The 21,788-nt window shown below is 41.1% G+C and overlaps 1 protein-coding gene across 5 annotated transcripts in view; it reads right to left on the bottom strand.

The window, feature by feature from the left end:
• pde4d (phosphodiesterase 4D, cAMP-specific) overlaps window positions 1–21,788 on the bottom strand; it is a 212,401-nt gene that overhangs the window by 28,810 nt on the left and 161,803 nt on the right. The window contains exon 1 of one of the 5 annotated variants that reach the window (XM_074669554.1): window positions 2,149–2,782. The exons of the other annotated variants lie outside the window; for them this stretch is intronic. Within the exon in view, the coding sequence (XP_074525655.1) occupies window positions 2,149–2,213 (65 nt within the window). The 5' untranslated portion in view covers window positions 2,214–2,782. Of the gene's footprint in view, window positions 1–2,148; window positions 2,783–21,788 lie in introns of those variants that run through there. 5 annotated transcript variants of the gene reach the window in all.

Raw genomic sequence — 21,788 nt, 5'->3', positions numbered from 1 at the left:
GAACAGGATACAGCTCTGTTTGGTTTGCATCTTGTTTTTTTGCCTGTTAAGATGTTTGCACTGTCTCCTGCCCTCCTCCTTTCTGTCACTGGTTTTTCTTGCCATGTTCCCTCAAGTCGTGACAGTGCTTTAGTGTCCGTTGTCACCAAGCTTTTCAGAAAACTCAGTCATGTAAGACTTACTAAGAGGTCACCATGGCAATGTGGCATCATTTCAGGTCAGACAGCTCAAAGCAGAGCAGCTTCTACAAACAGAGGGGTCCACTTAACTATGAACCTAGTTTCAGTACTGTTCACCATCTCAGGTCTGGATTATAAAAGGTCAAATGTTAGATAAGTTGCACGTTGTTGGGTCGTATGAGGTAGGCTAACCTTCAACATTTACAGCCTGTCTTAGATGCCTGAAGGTGCATTGACAAAGGCCAGATACAAACACTCTTCACCACTAATACTTGCTTCTTCGTCCTGAAGCATCGCAGCATTACTCAGGGGGTTTTAAATGGGGAAATGGACTTACACAAACGTGGTCTGTCCCAAGTAATTGTGTTACACCTTCCCCAAACTCAACATGCTGATAGATCCTCTAAGCACAAAAACCTGCTTTAACAAGTCAGGGTGGAGGGGGCTTTGTTTGAGTTTGGACAGGCAGGGGGCATGTCACACCCAGACCACGTCAAAGTCTTAAACACATAAACATGTTGACCTGTGAGCACACAAGCACCCATGCAGGCGAATGAAGACACATACCCTGTCAGAATGTTAAGCTAAGAAAAACAAACACAGGTGCTTAACTTGAGAGTCTCCCTTGAGAATTAGCAGACTTAAGGAGATAACACTATCCTCCCTCTGCATGCATACACTGCACACACCCATCTCAACGCGTCCAGCTGATTTATCTACAAGTCAGATATTAGTAGGTGATAGAGTCACAAATCTGCAGTATATCTCAAATGCACGGGGTGGTATGATAATGAAAGGCACTGAAGTGATAAGAATTAGTGAGCAAAGCTTTGATCAAACTGTAAATAACAGAAGATATGCAGGCAGGACAGATGGAGGAGGCGGTATGCTTTGTCCAGCTGAGCGCTGCTTTTGGTCGCCATTCAAGACGATGGCTCATGCAAACCAAACATGGTCAGATTCTCCGCTTTTAACAGGGGAAGAAGCAGCTACAATCTGCAGTCAGATCTAACCCTGATATCAGATTTATGCATGTATGACGCCACATGATGACCACATCTGTGATCAGCAGAGCTTCAGCCCCTCAAAGACCTAATTAATACGTCTTCATTTCACACGAGCGTCATGTCCTGCTGGGGAGCAGATTAATAAAGTGACAATGTGAGAACATAGTGAACCTGGGAGGGAGGTCCGACAGGGATCACACGCATGCTGCCAGGGCAACCATCCACCCGACAGCACTGTGTACTCTGTCCAGCGTTGTCGTTGTCGTTTCCAGCTCTGCCTCAAACTATCATAACAGAAAAACCTGTGAATATTAACTTCCATGTGAAAGCTACAAGGCAGCTGCTTTAGTTGGGAATGGGTGCTGACAAGCAAGGACAAGTAGAGACGAGAGACGGAAGGAGACAAGAGGAAAGAGGGGGGAGGACAAAGCTGCTGTTTGTGCCCCCTGGCATTGCGTTGTGCATCCTGCTTTTATCTGAAACCTTGTGCAAGCTAGAGGACGTGTAGAGTGACACCACACATTCTTGCTCCTCTGTAACCTTGTGTTTAAGTCAATTTTTTCCAAGCTGAATAGAGAGTTCTAATTAAAGCACTTTGCACGTTGTGAGAACTAACTTAAGTGTCATCTTATGGAGTTACTCTGATGGAGAACAAAATGCACCAGAGTTAAGGACAGAACTAATCTGATCACAAAACATGTCAGTGCCTTGCTCGGGAAAAGGAAGACACTCCAAATTTTACTGGACACAGAAGACAGAAGAAGAACAATGACACTTTCCAGTTTCACTCAGCAAACCAGCTAGAATGGCAGTAAAAAAACAGAGGGTATTCAGGGCTAAGCCAGTGAGCCAGAGGAAAGGTATTTCAACCAGCTGAGGGCAAACAATGGAGTAGAACACATGTACACAACAGGATTATCGTAGACATTTTTCCAGTAGACCAAAGTTCCCATCTTATTTACCAGATTCCCTCTGTTGTCTTCAGCGAGCTGGTGGAGCGTGACCGCGGCTTCAGGATGATACTCATGGTCTGTCTTTACCTTCCACATCCACACACATTACATCTGCAAACACACACACCCACACACACTCCTTCTGCAACACCTGGAGTCCTTTATATCAGCCTTTCTTCTTCTGTCCCTGCGTCCAAACCAGGACTGAAGTAATCCAGGTGGCCAGATCCAACCAGAGACCAGTCAACTCAAAAACCAAGATTATTCCACACTGCCGCCGCTCTTCCTCGAGCTCCGACTGTTTGACAGTAGGTGGTTCCTTTTTCTGCTCTACCTCTCCCTCTCTTTTTCTCTCTCACTTGCACTTATCTGTCTTGCCAGATCAGCCTGTGATCTTCCTATTTCCTAATCCAGCCATGTGCTCACTCTGCTACACTTCTCACTCTGCCTCTCCCTTTCAGCTCCCTTTTTTCTCTCTTTTTTTTCCCTGACTGCAGGAAATAAGATCTCCTCTTCCTCCAATGTACTCTTTCTTCTCCCTTCTTACTCCTCTCTTTCCCTCTCTTTCTCTTTCCTTTGCTCCTTCTTTGCAACTGAGTCCCTGTCTTTCAGTTACATGACTCTCCTGTTCTCTATCTCACTCCCTCCTGTCTTGGTTCCCCAGAGCTAAAGCTTGGATACGTCTGGAGTGGGAGGAGTTGTTATGGTAGTAGTAAGTCCTTGAAGGGCGGGACTTGTCTCACCCATGCAGGCATCCTAACATTCCTCCACAGTGTCAATCATTTGGCTGCCACAGTAACCTAAAACCAACAGCTCAAGCATGCCAATGCTTTGGAGGGAGAGACAAAGGAAGCTCAATCAGAAAAACTAATAAATGCGTGGGAGTGAAAATATGTTGAAGGACAATCTTAAATGAAACGAACAATTATGCTGTGATGCTTTGATAACAATGGGTTTTATCTCACCTATAGTTATTGTTTTGTTTTAAATCATTGAGGTGTATGTTAAGCTAACACCTGATTCTTTTATTTCATAGTTAAATGCGTATTTTGGGTATCAATGAATAATCAGGGCTCTTATATTATCACACAGCAGCAAGAATACTTGAAAAACAGATGTTTTGATACGTAAAACCTAAAGCAACCAAATCTTAAGTGCATTACAAAAACAGACTCTTTAAAACCAGTTTGTGCAATTAATGTTTCCCCTCTTTGACACTCAGGCACATTAATATTCTTTAATGCTGCCTAGGTATGGGTATCTTTCACATCTGAAACAATACAGTACCAATGCCTGGTACCTGGTAATCAATACTGGTACTTAACGGTACCAATTTTTGGTACTTCAGTGTGTGTGTGTTTATCTGGTAATAAATATTAATTTGTCCAATAATTTAATCTCAGAGTTTTTCAATTTAAAATATTTACTCTTCAATCTATAACCTTGCAATGCTGTGTTCAAGTCCAGCTCGGAAAACTGCTTTCTTTTCCATTCCCTCACAGTCACAAGGATGTGTTTAGGTACCTAAAGATGGTACCTTTTGGTTTTAAGTGAATTGGTACTTGGTACCACAAACAGAAATCAATCCTATTACATGCCCTAATTTGGCACCCATCCCTAATATTGCCTGAACCTAAACTTGGATCATGCAATTCAGAGTAGAGGTGTCCCAGTTCGATATTAAAATCGGATATCGGTCCGATATCAGCAAAAAAACAAATATCGATATCGTATTGGAATGCATCTAAAATCTCGGATATAAGCCCTCCGATATAAGCAGTCCATTCCAGAGTCCGCTCCTACTGTTTTTATTTGATTTATTTAGGTTATTTTCTGGGTCTTCTAATTAATTATTTATTTTATTCAATTACTAGTATCTTTTGTGTTTAATGTTAACATTTTTGCTACCCAATGGTTAAAAATAAATGGGTCAGTTTTTCCTCATACCTACTGTTGCTGACTACTGTTCTTTGTTTGAATAATATCACTTAATCAAGCCTTTTCTAACATGACAGACATACTACAAAATAAGTAATAAAAGTATGCATGTTTAATGCTGATATTGTATCGGATTAATATCGGTATCGGCCAATACTCAATGCTGCAGTATCGGTATCGTATCGGAAGTGAAAATGTAATATCAGGACATCCCTAATTCAGAGTAGTCCAACACTTTGAACCTACACCTTCAAAAGGCCGGTTATCAAGTTTACTCTTGACAGAATATGTTGTTTCTCAAATCTATTATACATATTTTTTGGTTTTAATTCTTTTTTTCAATAAGAATCTTTAGCAGTGCCTTTCTAGCTGTAAAATTTAATAATAAGCATGCCCGCGATGAGGAGATGAAATGATATTTACTGCCAAGACAAATCAAGGAACATCCTACTTGGAGGACAGGTTTGTCTGCTGTCTGTTCTGCTGATCACTCAAGTGTGGGTAAAGTCAAGGGATGAACTCCACCTCTGTGTGCACTAAATGTGCCGTGTGTCTGGCTTGTGGAAAAGAGGAAATGATGAAAATCTATGGTATTATATCTACACAAACACATGTATGCACACATTAGTATATTGTGAAGTTGTGTCACTACTGTTTGCCTGTACGCACATTGTATGCTTACACTGCAGACATCTGTTGTTCGTGGATTTGTCTCTGTTGCAGCACAAACTTGGAAAACAGTTTAAAAGTAGGACAAAACACAGCTGCGTCCCAACTGTGCCTCCAAGAGGTACAAACTTCAAACCAAGAGCAACAAAGACAAAAAACACACACCACATGGAACCTAAAAATCAGAGACATCAGTGCTCAGATTATCCCAGGCCTCTCATCTTGAAAGCAGTGGGAATATTTCCATGTCATCAATAGTGCAGCTGGCCGTAGACGTAAGTAACCAGAATGTGACATCAGACAGAGGGCGCTTTCCTTTTGTTCAAGAAGAATGATCGGCTTATTGCAACCGCTGAGTGATCACACTACATCCACTCCATGGCTACAGATGCTTCAGAGTAAATTACGTAGATGTGCTTTTATGCCAGTGAGGAAAGGAGACAGACCTGAGGGGAGGGCAAGGCGGATGTGATATGCTAATTTTTTGAACACGCAAATGTAAATGTGATCACATGTAGCAACACATACACAAATGACATGAGCAAACACATGTTCTCTGCATGCTTCTCTAATGAAGCATGCAGCTCCTCATGACGAGCTTTTTAATGTCAAACAGATACTTCTGTATTCACAGTAGCAGCTTGGCCCCACACTGCTAATCAGCTGTGGAACTGTGAATCAATATAAAGGGCGCACTATGTGTCCATCAGTTTCACGTTACATGTCAGAATATAATTAAAAACTAATTAACTTAAGGAATTTTGGAACCATTTTAATCCTTAAACGTGTGGACAGTCATTGTGCCGTCAAATGCCTCAAATTCCTAATGTCCTCATATGTGGTCCTTTTAAAAGAATTTACTTCAAGTTAACAGGAAGGATATAATGCTTTCAGTAAAGCATGGAAGAATAATGTAGTTCCAGTGGTCAAGGAAAGAACAACAAAGGAGAAAATTTTCTTTCAGAGGTGTTCTGCTGCAGCCATGAGTCCAAAAAGAAAACTCAGAGATGGAGCTATAAAACCATTATTTACCTTATTCCCAAACAATAGAGACCACAAATTATTCTACAGACTCAGGTGATACCATGGAAACATAAATTCTTAACTGAGACAAAGTTAAGGACACAGACATGCATCATCTCCAGCTGATCACTAAGTTTCTCCGACACATGTGCACGCATTCATCCGAAACACACTCATAAGCAGTAGAAGAGCTTAATTAAGGACACTGCTGCCCTCTCCAGGAAGCAGGGTCATAGTGCAGAAACAAAACATAAAAAACCCAATATCCATTTATCCATTGTTTTTACTGCTTTTTTCTTTTAGGGTCATGGGACGGGGAGATCTTAACAATCAACAAACATAAAGTCCACCCTGGACAGGTCACCAGCCTATCTCAAAGCTAACATACCGTGTAACGCCCTAACCACTGCACCACTGTTCAGCCCTGGATAAAACCCAGTGGGGAAATTTACAAACTGGTATGAATAAGAGTCATGTTTCAGGTTTTTAAATCAGTGTATTAAAAAACACAAACGCCACTGCCACGATACTGTCATCAGCTTTGTATAGAAAGACAAACACTTTATGTCTTAGTTAATGTAATACAACAATAAACCTCCACTGGCCACTTTATAAGTACACTACACCTGTTCAACTGCTCTTTAACACAAATATCTAACCAACCAATCACATCAGTGCATACAGACATGGTCAAAGCATCCTACTGAAGATGAAACCCAGCAGCATCAGGTTGGAAAAGAGAGGTTGGTCACTGATTTTGTACATGGCATGGCTGCTGGTGCCAGATGGGCTGGTCTGAGTATTTCAGAAACTGCTGATCCACTGGGAATTTCATGCACAACCAAATGTCTCTGTACCGAACTCGCCAGTTCTGTTGTTACAAATTCTGGGGACAAAAAGAAGTAACTCATTTATGATGAAAATTTCAGAAACCCACTAAAACTCTGTGATTAACGAGTGGATATATCTTGTTAGTTATGAAGATAGAGTACAGGCTGGTTGAGTGTAAGGTAGCTGCTCTTGGGCACCACCTAAGAATTCTAACAGACTTTAAATGTGTCCTCAACACCATGCTGTAAAATTAAGAGAGGACACTGCTGCCCCCTTGTGGTTGACTGTCTCCAATTTTTATACAAAGTAGGTTCATGGGTTAAGTGACCACCGTAAGTGACAAAACTATTGATTTCCTCTATCAAAAAAAAAAAAAAAAACGTCTTCCATGAACCCCGCTCAGAACACAGTGCAGATAAACAGCTTCAGTAAATGCAGGTATAAATAGCACTTAACCTGTAAGCACAGATGGCTGGTCTACAGTATTGACAGGACTCTGTGTCTACAAACCACACCAGTCATTACTGCTGTTTCATATTCAGAGACTAAAGATGCATCGACATGGAGTTTAAGTCCATGCGTGAAGCAACATGGTGCAGACATACATCACACGACAGCACATCTAATTTTTGTCAGGGGTCACAGAGTACGAATTAGTCAGAGAAAGAGAGAGATGCCGAATGAAAATAGGCCTAACAAAGCTCTATGTTTGCATTAATGGGTAGAAAGTGCTCTGATAATTAGTTTACTCTGCTCTGTTTAGTGAATGCACTTTTCCTCCCGAACAACTTGATGCTGTAGACGATGACTGCTTATTCATCAATTACCTTGCTCTTTCAAAAAGCAAAATAACTGCTGCCTCTCACAGAAAAAGGACACAACTATGCACACACACTGCTACACACACTTTGGACTAATACCACGGGTTTATCAGGGCAAAAAGGCAGACTGCTGCTTCGACACAAGACAACAAGCCAACAAGCAGCAAACAGTTACACAACGCTCAGGTTGTGACTGCAACCTCAGTTTTGTGTTGTCCAGGTGGAGCTGATCACCAGATAATTTTTTGATACGATAGAACACACATGCTTTGTTTACACTCATGCAAAGGCAAACAAACATGCAAACCCATGCAGACATTTTTATATTTTTAATTTCCAGCCTAAGGCTATCAAGAGAGAGACATTTTGAACTTAATAGATCTCCAGTCTGATGTTTCGTTTTAACTCTTTCATTTCTCCAGCTAAACTTTTCTTATGTCGAAAAGCATTTGCAGAAAGAGCAACACAAGAGGAAGCTGACATCAGTTAATATCATTTTGTTTCAAACTAAATAAAGACAGCTTGGAATAGTCACACTAGAACAAATCCTTCCAATTGTCCGTACAAAACAGATAGTTTAGGTGAAGGTCTCATCATCAACAAACCACAAACAGTTTCAGTCCCAGCCAGCGTTCATACCCTCTCCTGCCCCGAGGTTTGATGTCGATTGGCTTGTTGGTGGCGTAAGGTGAGCCGTTGGAGCAGGCGTGGCGGTAGCGAGCTATCTTTTCCAAAGAAAGATAATCTGAGTTCACAGGCAAACTCATGTTGGCAAGACTCAAACCACACAGCAACACACTCACACAGACACACATACACAACACACACACTGACACACTTGTTGTAGAATGGATGAAGAGAAAGAAAGAGGGAAAGGAGGCAGAGTGACAAGCCTGGTGAGGCTTGCTAAGAGTGAAAGAGGAAGGGGGTGTGGGGAGAGATGGGTGGGAGAGAGAGGGGGAGTGGGGTTTATCATGGGTGTGACTTGAGCGGGAAAAAGATGGAGAAGAGAGAAAGAGGAAGAGAGAGGGAGTCGCAGGAGAGGGAGGAGCAAAGTGCAGAGGTAGAGCAAACTAATTTATGTTTCCCCTCAGATAACATCAGGACTCAATATTGACAGTCCCCAGAATGATATGAAGACCAGCTGCATGGCATGTTGCATGTCAGTGCTGTGCTGCAAGAGCAATGTGCAGCTAAGATTCATAATAAAAAATAGAATGTGGGTGATGTGAGTTAAAGAAATAAAATGAAAAGACGTGACTTTGTAGAGACAATAAACCTGCCGCTGCAGGTTTTAATTCTTACACCCATTATGGCCTCCATACTTTGAAAATAGGTCAACTTGCAAGAAACCCCAGCCTACATGACTGAAAAATAGGTTGCAAATGTTTACATATTCTCAACTAAATATGTCCTCAAAGGTCATTTAGCTTTTTAACAAATGCAATGATCACACCAGTGCTGCAACTTTTTTTTCACATTTGTCAAGATTTGTTTCTGATCTACTTTTTTTCACATGTGTACAATAAAAAAATAATTCTAACAAAAAAATCAATCAAAAATTGATGACTTAAGGTATTAAACGGTCATTCCCATCCCAAAAAATGTTTTATTCATTTTCAATTCTCATCACTCCTTAGATCAAGCTCTCTGAAAATGTTGAAAAAGATACAGCATAATTTAGAATCGTCAAATTACTGATCTGACAAACTATGTGAAAATACTTATAAAATCAAGACATAAAACACCAAACTGTCCCAGGCTTCTCACTCCATCAGCTGTTACTACTTTCCACCACTAGAGGGAAACAGAGCATCAGTAATTTATAACCAGAAGCACAAACCTGAAATCTTCAGATTCACATGTCAAATCAACAGCTCCGACTCTAATTTAAATACACACATTAGCAACAATGAGCAGAACAGATATAAAAATATAAACATACATATCATCCTGGTTTATAATCTTGCAGATATCTGTGTGGGTGGATGGTTTCATTCGAACAATAAAAGCTTAGCATAAAGCGATCTGAAGTTTGAAGTAAGATTACCATCATTTTCCCTTTCAGATACTTCAACACTCTCAAGATAAAAATCTAAATCACTCTGACTGATACATCTATCCTACTATCTGTGGCCAGCAGGGGGCAGTCTGCTCTGCAGGAAGCTGCAAGGTGTCAGCTGCGCACCATGAGTCTCTATGGCGCTACGGCTCCTGCTCAGCACTGACAGAGGCAGCCAGCATGTGACAACAGCTCCTGTGTGGACGAGAGGCTGTCAGAGTAACAGACGCAGCGACTGACACTGCTTACACACTCATGTACCGCAGATCTGAACATCACCTCATGAGCAAGCCCACACATACAGTACTGAATGAGTAGTACACACAAAAACAAGACATGCAGACTGTTAACATGTAAATCCATGAAAAGAGAAACACACAAGCATCTGTTCCTAACTTTCACAAACATCATGCTGTAAGGGCATTTGTCTGTTTAGCTGCAGACATTTCCACACCGTCGGTGCCAGCGTCCAGCTGTGACAAAATGCCAGGTAACAGCCATGCTGTCGTCATTCAGTGTCCCTGAGGCTCAGTGCCATAAAACCTGAACCAGTGTACCTGAACGCTCAAACACGAACAGGCTTCATCACCTCTTCAAATACTCCTCCAGGTAATACAGCTCAAGTATGTGCTCAGTTTTAATGACATGTTGTAAATCAAAGCATCAAAAGTGTGCTTCGACACAATGCTGACAAATATTATCTCAAAGGAACACATCTTTCCCTGGTTTAGAGAGATCTCTGAAAGAGATAGCGAAGACACAGAGATAAACAGCACAGAGAGAAAATTGCAAGAATGCAGGAGGGCAAGCTAAGCATCGTGAACAATAAAAAACTAAAAGACTTTTAGACTGTGTGGACACAAACTGAGTGGACACAGGCTCGCCATCAAAACAGGTCATCACAGGCTGAACCTGTTACATAGTGAGACCGGGTGAGTTCAGGTTATCACAAAGGGCAAGTTGGGACACAATCTCACCTCTGACTTTACCTTAAGTATTTCAGGCACTTTATTAACAAAAGTTAGTTTTTTCTTGAGCTAATCCATCCCCTAATCCTACAAAACTATTGTTCTCATCTAGAAAGAGGAAACAGCATGCATGAGCTGTGAGATATGTTGATAGTTAGGAAACAAGAGAAACCAGCCTGGTAGCAAATGTTTAAGATATATTATGTGTTTCAGATTAACAAACTATTCTACACATGGAGCATAGACCTCCCTTCCTCATTTTATGGAAACTCTCAGTCTTGTACAGCTGTAAAAAGGTACCAATCATATATCATCTATTTCTGTTCTGCTTCGTTAATGCCGCTTTCTTTTTCCAAGCAACAAAGGTTAGATTTGAACAATGCTGCATAAAGTCATCAGTAACAGGAATGAGCAGACATGGGCGTGGACAGCACAGGTTAAGTACAAAAGTGCATAAACAGCTAATTGACTGGCTATGAGAGCTTTTGTGAAGCACTCTCCTCTCACGACTGGCAGGGTCAGCCACCTCGTTAGGGGCTTAGTGACAATAGCCTGACAGCCTGAGGTACAGGAGGATAAAAAAAGAAGTGTTAGGTAATTTACAGTACCAACACATGAGAAAGTAGCAGAAATAAAGCTGAAAACATGAGGAGGACAGAGTTATAAGATAGTGGTTTCGCCATCTCGATAAAAACACAAGCTCTTGGTTTGTTTGGAAAACTTGCTTTTCAGTACTTAGCTTTGACTTTCTATCCTTATTTTTCAGTTCAAAAGGTTCCAATTTCAATTTCTTTAACTAAAAAATCTAAGTATTTTTGGTGACTGTCTGCTTAAACAGCACACAGAAAGTAAAGAGATTTTAAGGGGAAGTATGACATTATTGGTTAGAGCTTTTGTTGTAGCAGAGCCAGCCATGTAAAATAGGATTAGAGACATTTTCTTTTTGAACAGAAACATCTTGATTCTCCTTTTTTAAACGGTTCTAATTAACTGGTGTGCTGTTTATAAATATATGACATTTTCTGTTGCCTAAGGTTAAAAAAATATGATGAACTATAATGAAATCCTAACAAAGAAACAAGCTAGGCAAAGCTAGGTCAAAGAAGCTAACAGCTAGCTTGTTTTATAGATGACTACTTTGGGAGCATTAGTATGTATGTTGATGTCTTTTTTAAACCACATAAGGTAGCTAAGCTAACAACACAATATTTAGGAAGTCCTCTGAAATAATCATTCTGCTTCTGCAAACTCTTTTCCAATCAAATCCGCAATTTTTAAACTTAAATATTTCCTAAAAAGTGGCTGTATGCTAAAGTGTTAGCTGGTTTCTGTTGTTAGTTAATAGGCTTAGAATAGAAAAGAACAGAATATTCTTTATTGTTCCCCCTAATAGAAATAGTGATAGGAACTAAAAATCATAAATTTAGAAAATTTGAAGATTACACTGAGTACACTGGAACAAATTAAGTACAAGACTAAACAGCAAACAATGAATGATGAATATGGAGGTTTCAACGTCCAATCTCTTGGTGACTGCTTATCAACAAGAGAGCTGTAAATCACAGACTTTTTCAGATTTTGAGGTTGAACCTATTGAGACATCACTATTCTGACAATCACCTGTAGAAAAAAATAAGTGGAACATGGTCTATAAGAACAAATACAGAGGTAAACTGACCAGGACTATCTCTTTAGATGAAAATTGCTCCATCATCAGTGACCTATTTTTACACTCTTTCCCCCTCAAAGATATATATTATGGTCTGGAAGGAATCTATGAAGTGTGGAAGGTAATGGGAGCGTATTCAGCTGGCCCCCTGCTGCAACACTTTGTCCAGAGACAAACACAAAAGGTGACGGTAAGTGGACGGAAAAGCTGATTTGTCCACTGAGAAAAGGGCAACACATGAGTAAATGAAATGAATAAAAAACAGCAGGCAAAAGTGCAAATAAAGCAGGATGGAAATTAGTGATACCTGTGGCAAAGAGCTGAATATTAGTATTAAAGCATGTAATAAGGTCAGATAATATGATTAGAAGGAAACAAAAGAACTCCAGATCCGTGTCTGACTAAACTGTGTAAATGGGAAAGCTCTCAGCCAGTCACGCTGCTTGAAGAACATCTGTCATTGTGTGAGTGTCAAGGAGCAATTCCTTCACCGTAGCTAGACTCGCGCTTCCTGCCTGCCTTCACAGTCCCCTGCTACATTCATGTTTATAATGGGGTTGCCATGGTGACCTGCTAGAATTCAAAAGGGACAGGTAGGCGCTGACAGCCAATCGCTCTCCAGTTGCTAAGGACACCGCGGCAGATTGTGTAATGAGGAAATGAGAGTGACAGTGGGCTGCTAACAGGGTCAAGGATACGGAGTGATACAATCAGCACTGATTGTTTTCAGGAGGTTTTAAAGACTTAAATGTTAACATACTCTCAAAATGATTAACCTAAACACTTTGTTCTAGGATTTAACACAGAAATTCATTTCAGAGAGCACACTTAATTTTTCAGGGTAGCCATGTCTGACTTACCTGGGCTCTATTTATACACCTCTAACTCACTGCCTGCAGAGGATTTAAGCTGGATGAATTACTGTTTGTCTCAAACACAGATTTACAAAGCCCAGCACTAAAAATAACATAAATTAAAATAAAAAAAATCTAATAAAGCATGACTGTGGATCAGACCAACAAAAGCTCCCATCTGTGTGTAAGTATTTGTGTGTGTATCTGGCTGCTTACACTGACAACATGAATGTGTCGTGATGCGAGGCGACATTGCTCAGGCTGAAGCAGTGTTGGACAGGATGAATGTGAGAACCATGTACTACTGAGTGCAGCACGAAGAAATGTGGCTCAGAGGCGAAGAAACACTTGTGTCAGCACAGCTCACAAGAGTCACAGTCACATAAGAAACCTGACAAACCAGCCCTGCAGCACTTCAAGTGGCTTCAGCTAACTTTTATTTCCATTACTGATTAACTTGTGAGGAACTGCTCTCACTTATCCATCAATTATGGACCCAAAATATTCAAGAAAAGAGAGAAGAGACATCACAATATCCCCCAAACCTTTTTTATCAGACAAAATATAAAATATTAAAATCTCATTCTTTGAGTATTAACAAAATATGTAAGCTAATAACATGAACAGCCTGTGGTCCACAGTCTCTCAAATTTCTAAACACATTCAAATTTGAGGGTCTGTAACAAAAAATTGTCAGGCAGAAGTTACAGAATAAAAGTGAAGAAGCCTTTCTGACTTCATTTGCTGACTTCACCACAACATACCAAGCTTAGTTCATCTTAAAAAGTCCAAACTTCAACACCCACGAAGAAAAGCAACTGTTTGCTCCCAGGCATGAAGCTGTCGCCGAGGTTTTCATACTCCACATGTTGTGAAACTTATGCACGCTCATAAAGTCACCAGACTATTGGCTCCAACATGAACAAAAGCAATTGTGATCTCAGGGTTAGCCATTAATCTCAAAAGCAATTTTGCAAATGAGATTTTGTGCCAAGTTGGGCGAAAATAAACCCTGAGATGAAAAGCCCTTTGAGTGTCTCTTCATGTGCCTGTGTGTCTCTGAAGAGTACACAGGTTTGTGTATTTGTGTGTATTAATACTGCTGTTAAAGCCAGGACTGCCCACGGCCCGCTGGGCTCACTATGCTCAGATATGGACATTACACAACCATTACCTTGGTTGGCAAACTGAGCCTGTTTTTTTGATGAATGCACTGATGTAAGGATGAATGGATGGATGGTAACTGGACTCAAACACACATGAACTGAACAATTCTCTCAATCGGCTCTCCAGGGCACACACACACACACACACACGGTTCAGGCTGTAGTGAACCGCAAGCACATGGTGAGGCTAATAGGTTTAACTTGGCAGCCGTCCTTGTGATGTCAGAGTAATCCCTCATTAAAACCCTGATGACATCATTGCACTGGTGAGAGTGTGTGAGAGGTGAGGCCACATGCCTGTAGAGAAGCTGTGTGTCCATGTCTGAACAATATGCATGGTTGCGTGGGAGACAGAGAGAGGGATACCCTCCTGATTAGTGCCAAGGGTGCTCTCGCTGCAGTCCAGGTAATCCAAGGTAAGCTGTTCCTTTAAACACATGCAGAGAACACTGAACACCGTCACTGAGGTGCCTCAATCATGCTGCATGCAAGTATGCAGTTTGTTCAGAGAACACACATCCTTGTTCACAGTTTCACCTCCAGACAGACGCAGGAGGAAGCAGACTACTGGGAGTGTTTTTAGGAATCTGTTATGTCAACATGTAGACATCTGCAAAGTGAAATAAATTATAGACTACACAGAAACTAGTTCTTGGAGCTCAGTTTTGCTTCTGCTCTTAGTTTTACAACAGAGGAGAGCATTAAATGGTTAAATCAAAAAACCTGGCAAACGAAAAGCTAAACTGCATAAAATTCAACAGAATTCTCCATCATTTTGACTTTCTCAGAGTTTGTGGCGCTACAGAGTCTCATCCTGACATTTCCATAAAAATACAAGGGAACAAAAATCTCTGTTGCTGGGAGTTCTAAGGAGAAATGGCACAGTCATGCTTGTGCATGCCACAAACAAGCAAATAAAATATGCAAATAAAAAAAGTGGGAGAGCAATGTGCAGACTAGCGTTCAGAGCATCCTTTTTCTAGTTGGAGACGATAAAGGGGAGCTAGCTGACAGAAGTACTGATTGTTTAGGACACAAATTTGTATGCTGAGAGCCTCTTTGTGCCCATTATGTTCAAACTGAGGGAGATGAGGTTGGCTATAGTTTACTTAAGCACCCTGCAGATATGCTACCTATAATTCGGCATGATAAAGCAGCACTGCTGTGCCGCTTGAAAGAATCCCTGTGGAATGGTTGGCTGCTGTACAGTCTACAGTATGTGTACAAAATTATGTGTATTTTAAGTTTTTTTTAAAATAATCTTTTCATTTCTGCCCTGGTGACAGAGTGTTATTCCCCATCCTGCAATCTAGAGAGTCTGTCCAACCGGATGGATGAGAAGGCTAACATTGCAGAGTCTGCAAAGGGGAGGCATGTTTCCTCCAAGGAAGCACTGTACAATTGAATCAATAATTTGTCAGTGCATGCAACAACACAAAGAAATATGTAGACTAAACATTGGGTTTAAAAAAAGCTCGGATTGGAAATGAAGTCAGACACAGTGTGTGGATAGAAACTGGGAAAAAGGAAAGGCAAACACTTAAAAGAGCATCAAAGAAAACGTGCAACTCTTCAAGTTTAAGTCTTTTGACAAGACAATGAGATCTAAAAATACTGCTGGAATAAACACGATCAAACCAGCCAGTCACCTCACTTTACCCTGACAGGTTTCCCTGGAAGTGTTTGCTGTAATTACTAACAGTATTAGCCTGTAATATTTCTAAATCCAGCCAGGTATGTACGTGTGTGTGTGTGTGTTTGGTTGTGTGTGAGTGAGGGGACTCCCTCTTCTAGTCTAAGCCTTCCTAATCTGTTTGTATGTCTCCTTATAAACACTGTCGTCATCATGACAATCCTAATCATCACCTTCGTCACGAGCAATTCCCTCCTGAGATGAACATTGTCATCATCATGGGTCCTTGCTAATAAGAAGTAATTCACATCACCTTTATGCAGCACTGACGACCACGAGAGACACACTCAGCTAATAACAGCTGACACATCTACTGAGAGCAAGTGTCATTTTCCAAGAGGAGTCTCGTTTGGAAATCTAAATCTTAATGAGGCTACCCGTTATGATGCGACTTCTCTGGAGAGCAGCAGCAAACAATCACAGCCACATGACCCCCCCACCTACAAAAACAAAAACACACACTCAGACGGAGAGTGAGCAGTGACGCAGAAAGTCTCAGAGTACCCAAAAGAAAACCCCAGACTCCCTTGCACTGTTTAAATTTAAAAGAGCATTTTCTTCATCATTTGTTGCATTACCTCCGTTTGTTTTTAGCTGTGGTGGTGGTGGGAGTTTGCCGTTCTCATAGAGCTGCTTTGTTCTTGCAGGAAAGGGCCCGGCCATGATAACATCTGTGGGCTAAACGCTGGTTTTGTTTGGGTCAAATAGTGACGTAAAAAGCTGTACAGAGGTACCTCGGCTCACCGTGGACCAAGTTGTGATGTATCCTCATTTGCCACTGAATCAGCAGTGACATTTGAATGTCAAGAATATTAAACAGGAAAAATACACAAGTTTGAATAGACGAATTGTGTACCACAAAGATGGACAAGACTTCAGAAGGCTCTGTGAAAGTGTTTGAAGAGGCATGGGCTTGTTTGGACTTGATGGTTTAAATTGACGTACCTTTTAAAACTGACTTACAGGCCAAATGCTTCCCTTTGAAATCCATCCCCAGGTTGTTTTTTTCCATAAAGTGACTTTGTTTAAGTAAAAGCAATCTTGCATTAGGAGATTGTGATGCAAATTATGACAGAAAACTCCAAAGGAAACAATTGTAGTTTGCACTTTGCTTGGTGGTCTCTGCATGCACCACAGCAGATGTTGCTCCTTCGATTTAAAAGTGAAGCCAACCTGAAATCACTTTCAGCAAACATTATTTCAAGGCCAGCGGGGAGTGATGCCTCTAAATAGTCACAATGGTAAGTACCATACAATGGAAACAATACCTCTGAACACCTCCCACTGTGAGGTATGACGCCAGAATACCACCTCGATTGCTGATGTATGATGCCTCATGGAGCCAGGGCATGCCCCGTGGATGATCTGGCTGCAGGGCTGAGGTCACATCTTTTCTGGTGATCAAAATACACATTTAACTTAAGGATAAAATGTGCAATATCCTTGTGTGGGTGCTGTCTGCAGCAGAACAGATTGTTGTGCCGGTTTGAGGCTGACACGGTCTTGTGTCTGTTACATTTTTCTCATACTGTTCCTTCTCTACTCTGTGAGTGGTATACATAGAGTGGTACATAGTGGTATAGATAGTATTTATAAAAAAAAGAGTAAAATACCAACTTTAAGAGGTCAAAATGTATTCAACCCTATTTTCCTGGACTCCAATCATTTGAAATAGAATTAAAAAAAAACAAAAAACTGAAGATTAACCTTTGTATTGTATCTTAATTTCTCTATGGGAGGTCTGGCGCTCATAACACCACCAGCCCCAGCTCTAGCCTCTGACAAAGCTATTTTTTTTATTTACGCTGAGCTCATACAAGCCCCCGCAGCCATCCCCCCCCTGCCTCCAATATGTCTGGCTGTCATGCTGTATTTTTATTGATCTGTCCATTTCTTTGCCTCTGTCTCGGAGATGAGCATAAGATTGAATGCCTTCATGTAGCAGCTGGCGCGTCGACAGCTGAGAGAGATAGCCTAGCAGAGAGGAATGAAATGGAAATGAAATGGATATTTAAAATTAATGTGATGTCAAAGCTGCCTGCAGGCTTTTTTCCCCCAGTACTGCAGGTCTCATGTCATATGCTTTCCGTACATACTACTCCAGCGGGCGAATTATGTAACCTTCATGTCACACAGCCACACCTGTTGAAGCCAGCGGCAATACTTTACAGAGTGTGTTGTTCCCTGCTGTCAAGTTGCTTTGCATGAGTTAGTCAGCCCAATAAAGGCTAAGGGGTAGAAAGCATTGTTTTTAACCGTAGCTGACAGTTAAAGGTACCCAAAAAGATCCCTTTGGACTAAGACCTATGTATTTGCACCTTGGTTGACTAAATCATTAGTCTGAGGTTAAAAAAAATTGACAATTTTAATTATTCAAATGATGCTAATAGATCCAAAAAGTGTTAGCTCATCATTTCTGATCAATGTGAGAGTGTGTTTTTGGCCAAGAGATGCTGGAATGACTGATGCCAACACTGTCTGGATATTTCTCACTCTAGCACCGCGTCTCATGACCTGAGGGGTATGTTTGGCGGTCTGGAAGGTATTTCTGTGTGTGTGGGCGTGCTTGAAAACACGTGAAGTACTCGGTGTTACATAGACGGAAATGAGGAGGGGGACCAAGTGTAAGTAAGTGGCAGAATAACACAATAAGGAATCCAAGAGCTGTAATGTGTGAAAGAGAAATTGGATGATGAAGCAAGCGGAGGGTTTGGTAAAAAGAGTACAGCCGAACGCAGGCACGGAGGGTTTGAGGACAGCCAATACTGACTGACTCACAGTGCATGTGTGTGTGTGTGTGTGTATGTGTGTGTGTTTAAACGGATACACACTCACACTAAGATGTCCTGCAAAAATAGGTGATAAATCATGAACCTATTATATAACAATTCAAAAGAGGAGCTAATTGAAATCTCTCAAAGACAGAAGGTGAAGCAGGGGAGTTTTTGTGAGAATGGCAAACGTATCAGTTTGAACATGTCCGTCATGCATCCAGAAACTCAATAATCAATTTAACACAGTGCTGCCTTTCACATCTTTCACTCCCACACTGCAGGGCTGACTTTATGTTCTCTGGAACCAAAGCTGGTGAAGTAATAATGAGAAGTAAAAGGTGGTTTTCACAGGAATCATCATCACCCTGGATACTGTGGTCAGACCACACCCAGATTCATAGTGGTAGTTTGTGATTCATAGAAGTGAGTTTTGCTTAAAAGGTCTGTACGTCTTAATCATAAGCATGTTACACATACTCCTTAGGATCATTTTGAAAAGCTAGTTAGTCTGAAAGTTGATGATTTTTCAGAGTTCTAAACACTTTCATACAAATAAGTGGTCAAGTGCTGCAATGTCATATCAACTCTTCAAACCATCTCTTACTCCAGAGGTACAAAGTTACAGCTGCAGCTGGTTAGGTAAATGAAGAAGTTAAGGTTTTTAAATTTTTAACATTTAACACATCAGACATTTGTGCTCCAAATAAATTGTTCTGAAACGCTGCATTAAATAATGTGTGTAAAACGCCTTAACTTAATAATCCCTCACACTTGTAATCAACAATTGGTACCTGACTAAGTTTCATGTTTGATTCTGATTGGTCAAAACACCAAAACTACAGAAATAAAGTCTGAAAAAAGGACAGCACTAGGGACAACCTGAACATTTGTTTTCCAATCAGTCTGCCAAAAGGAGTCCAAGACACCAAACCCCTGCCTGTTTACACTGTGGCTATTTACGTGGCAGATGCAAAACATAATTTTTTTTTAATATTGTGGCAAAGGTGTTGGTTTCTGTCTTAGGTTCATGTTAAAGGTCTGGACATGTGAGAGAAGCCTAAGGAGGCACTGGACCGCAACCATGGATGATACTGAAAAATGGAGCGAGAACCCTGTCTGACAATTCAAGATCATTTTAAAGTAGCTCAGCAGTGATAAGCGCAATAATGCTAAAGTTGATATTTGCCTCATTTATGATAAAAAGTGTTACATTTCATGAGAATTATAAAAAGAAGCAACCCTTTCACCCTCAACCCTAACCTCAGAATTTTTTTTTTTACTGTGTTTCCACCAAGCAGATCGGTTTGGTTCGTCTCGGTACGGCACACATTTTGTGCCATTTCCACTAACCTATCCCGGGACAGATCCCCAAATAACTGAGACGAGTTGTCCAACTTTTTGGGACCCTTTCGTATGGGTACCAGACTGAACCAGACTCTCTCGGAAGGTGGAGCAACACACTGCAGACCGTTGATTGGTCAAGGAAATCGTCACTTATCCCCTTACAGCGGCTGCATTTCTCCTGGCGGCACACTGAAACAAAAGCTTGATTGCACTTTGTATCAAAGAGCTACATGCCAATCTATGCTCTTTGTTTACTGTGTCGCGTTTTTGTACTTCGTTGGATTTATTAGAGGGGTAACCTGTGTTGCGCTGCTACAGCGTCTTGCTATTGTTTAACAGTTGTGACTTTCCGTATCCAGCTGACACGCCCCCTACCATGAGAGGGCACAGTTTGCTGTGGAAACGCAAACGGGATCACGCTTTACTGTTCCAAACCATGCCGAACCGTACTGAACCGAACCGGACTGCTTGGTGGAAATGCGGCTTTATTCTATATCAAGAGTAGGACTGAGTAAAAATCTCCTGTTAAAGATTACTTAAGGTTTGCTCCAAAGCAATATGAAACAACTTTAGTAATCCATTTCTATTTCATTTTAACAGCTATATTTTAAACTTTCAATAAAAAACAATTAAAAAAACTGTAGAAAAAAAAATCTTCCATCATTGCTACGTCATGTTTCTCAGTAACGCTATAACTGTCAAGATGGTGTTATCACCAAAGATGAAGACGCGGAGCTACCTGTGTCCTCAGAAGGCTTTCATCCCACTCACAAGTCTCTCTCCCTGTAAAAGGGATATGTTTCTGAGGGAGAAGTTGGAGAAATGTGTGAAAAAGATACAGAAGGTGTCAGACAGTGTGGTCCTATCACACGCCTTTAATAAGACTGAGCTATCAGCATAACCCTGCACAGCAGACTGCAGAGATTGATGCTGAAGGTGAGTGTTGGCCCTGCATTTACACACATACACACACACACGCACACACACAGAGGCAGTCCACTGAGACAACAGTGAGTGATGACTTTGTTTCCTCAGAAGTGACAACAGGCCTCTGTTGGCTCTAGGAAGCCATTTTAAAAGCTTCGCCTCAGTCCAACAATATGGAGTAATAAAAAGTTATCCCAAGTTTTGCTGAGATTGACCCTGCAGCGCTGGAATCAATGACAATGTGAGAGGAGAAACGCCTCAAAGAAAGAAGATAACAATGCCTGGTGTCTTGTTATCTTACTGACACAATGCGATACTTCTGAGGTAGCCACACTTGAAGCCATCCAGACAGAACACCTTGCCTAGAGGATCCTGAGAAAATGACACGTTATTTCAGCATTTCTTTACCTGCTGACTGTACAGTTCCTCCAATATTTAGGAGAGAGGGAGAGAGGAGTGATGCAGCGGTGCATTTCCCAGCCCTGTTTTCTAAATATAGCCTCTTCTATTCTCTCCCCCTGGTCTCTCAGGCCCTGGATTCACTTAATTGGATTACCACACACTTTTCATTTCCTTTCTGGTTAGTGTTTAATAAAGTTGGGACAATCACACATCTCAGTCCATTCACTGTGTGGCTGCGGGCAACACACTGGAGATTTAAGAATGTATAAAACAAAGACAGGGTTGCGATTATTGCATCACTGCAGAGGGAGGACGTGTATACATTAATGGACAAATATGGAGACTGGGAACACAAATCAATAAAGATGCTGACCGTAACAATCAGCCTGGAATGGAGCAAGGTCTGATTGGAAAGGGTGTTTGCCAAAAATGTCCCTCTGTGACTTCAATGCACATTGGATAATAGTGCATATAAATGTGTGTATATCTGGATTATTTGCATGCATGC

Source organism: Halichoeres trimaculatus, unplaced genomic scaffold (genome assembly GCF_033239565.1).
Source record: "Halichoeres trimaculatus isolate MK-OKI-2021-1 unplaced genomic scaffold, fHalTri1.1 fHalTri1_scaffold_5, whole genome shotgun sequence".
In the NCBI taxonomy this organism is placed as follows: Eukaryota; Metazoa; Chordata; class Actinopteri; order Labriformes; family Labridae; genus Halichoeres; species Halichoeres trimaculatus.
The sequence above is the reverse complement of the archived record's forward strand: the minus strand, read 5'-3'. Positions and strand labels throughout refer to the sequence as shown.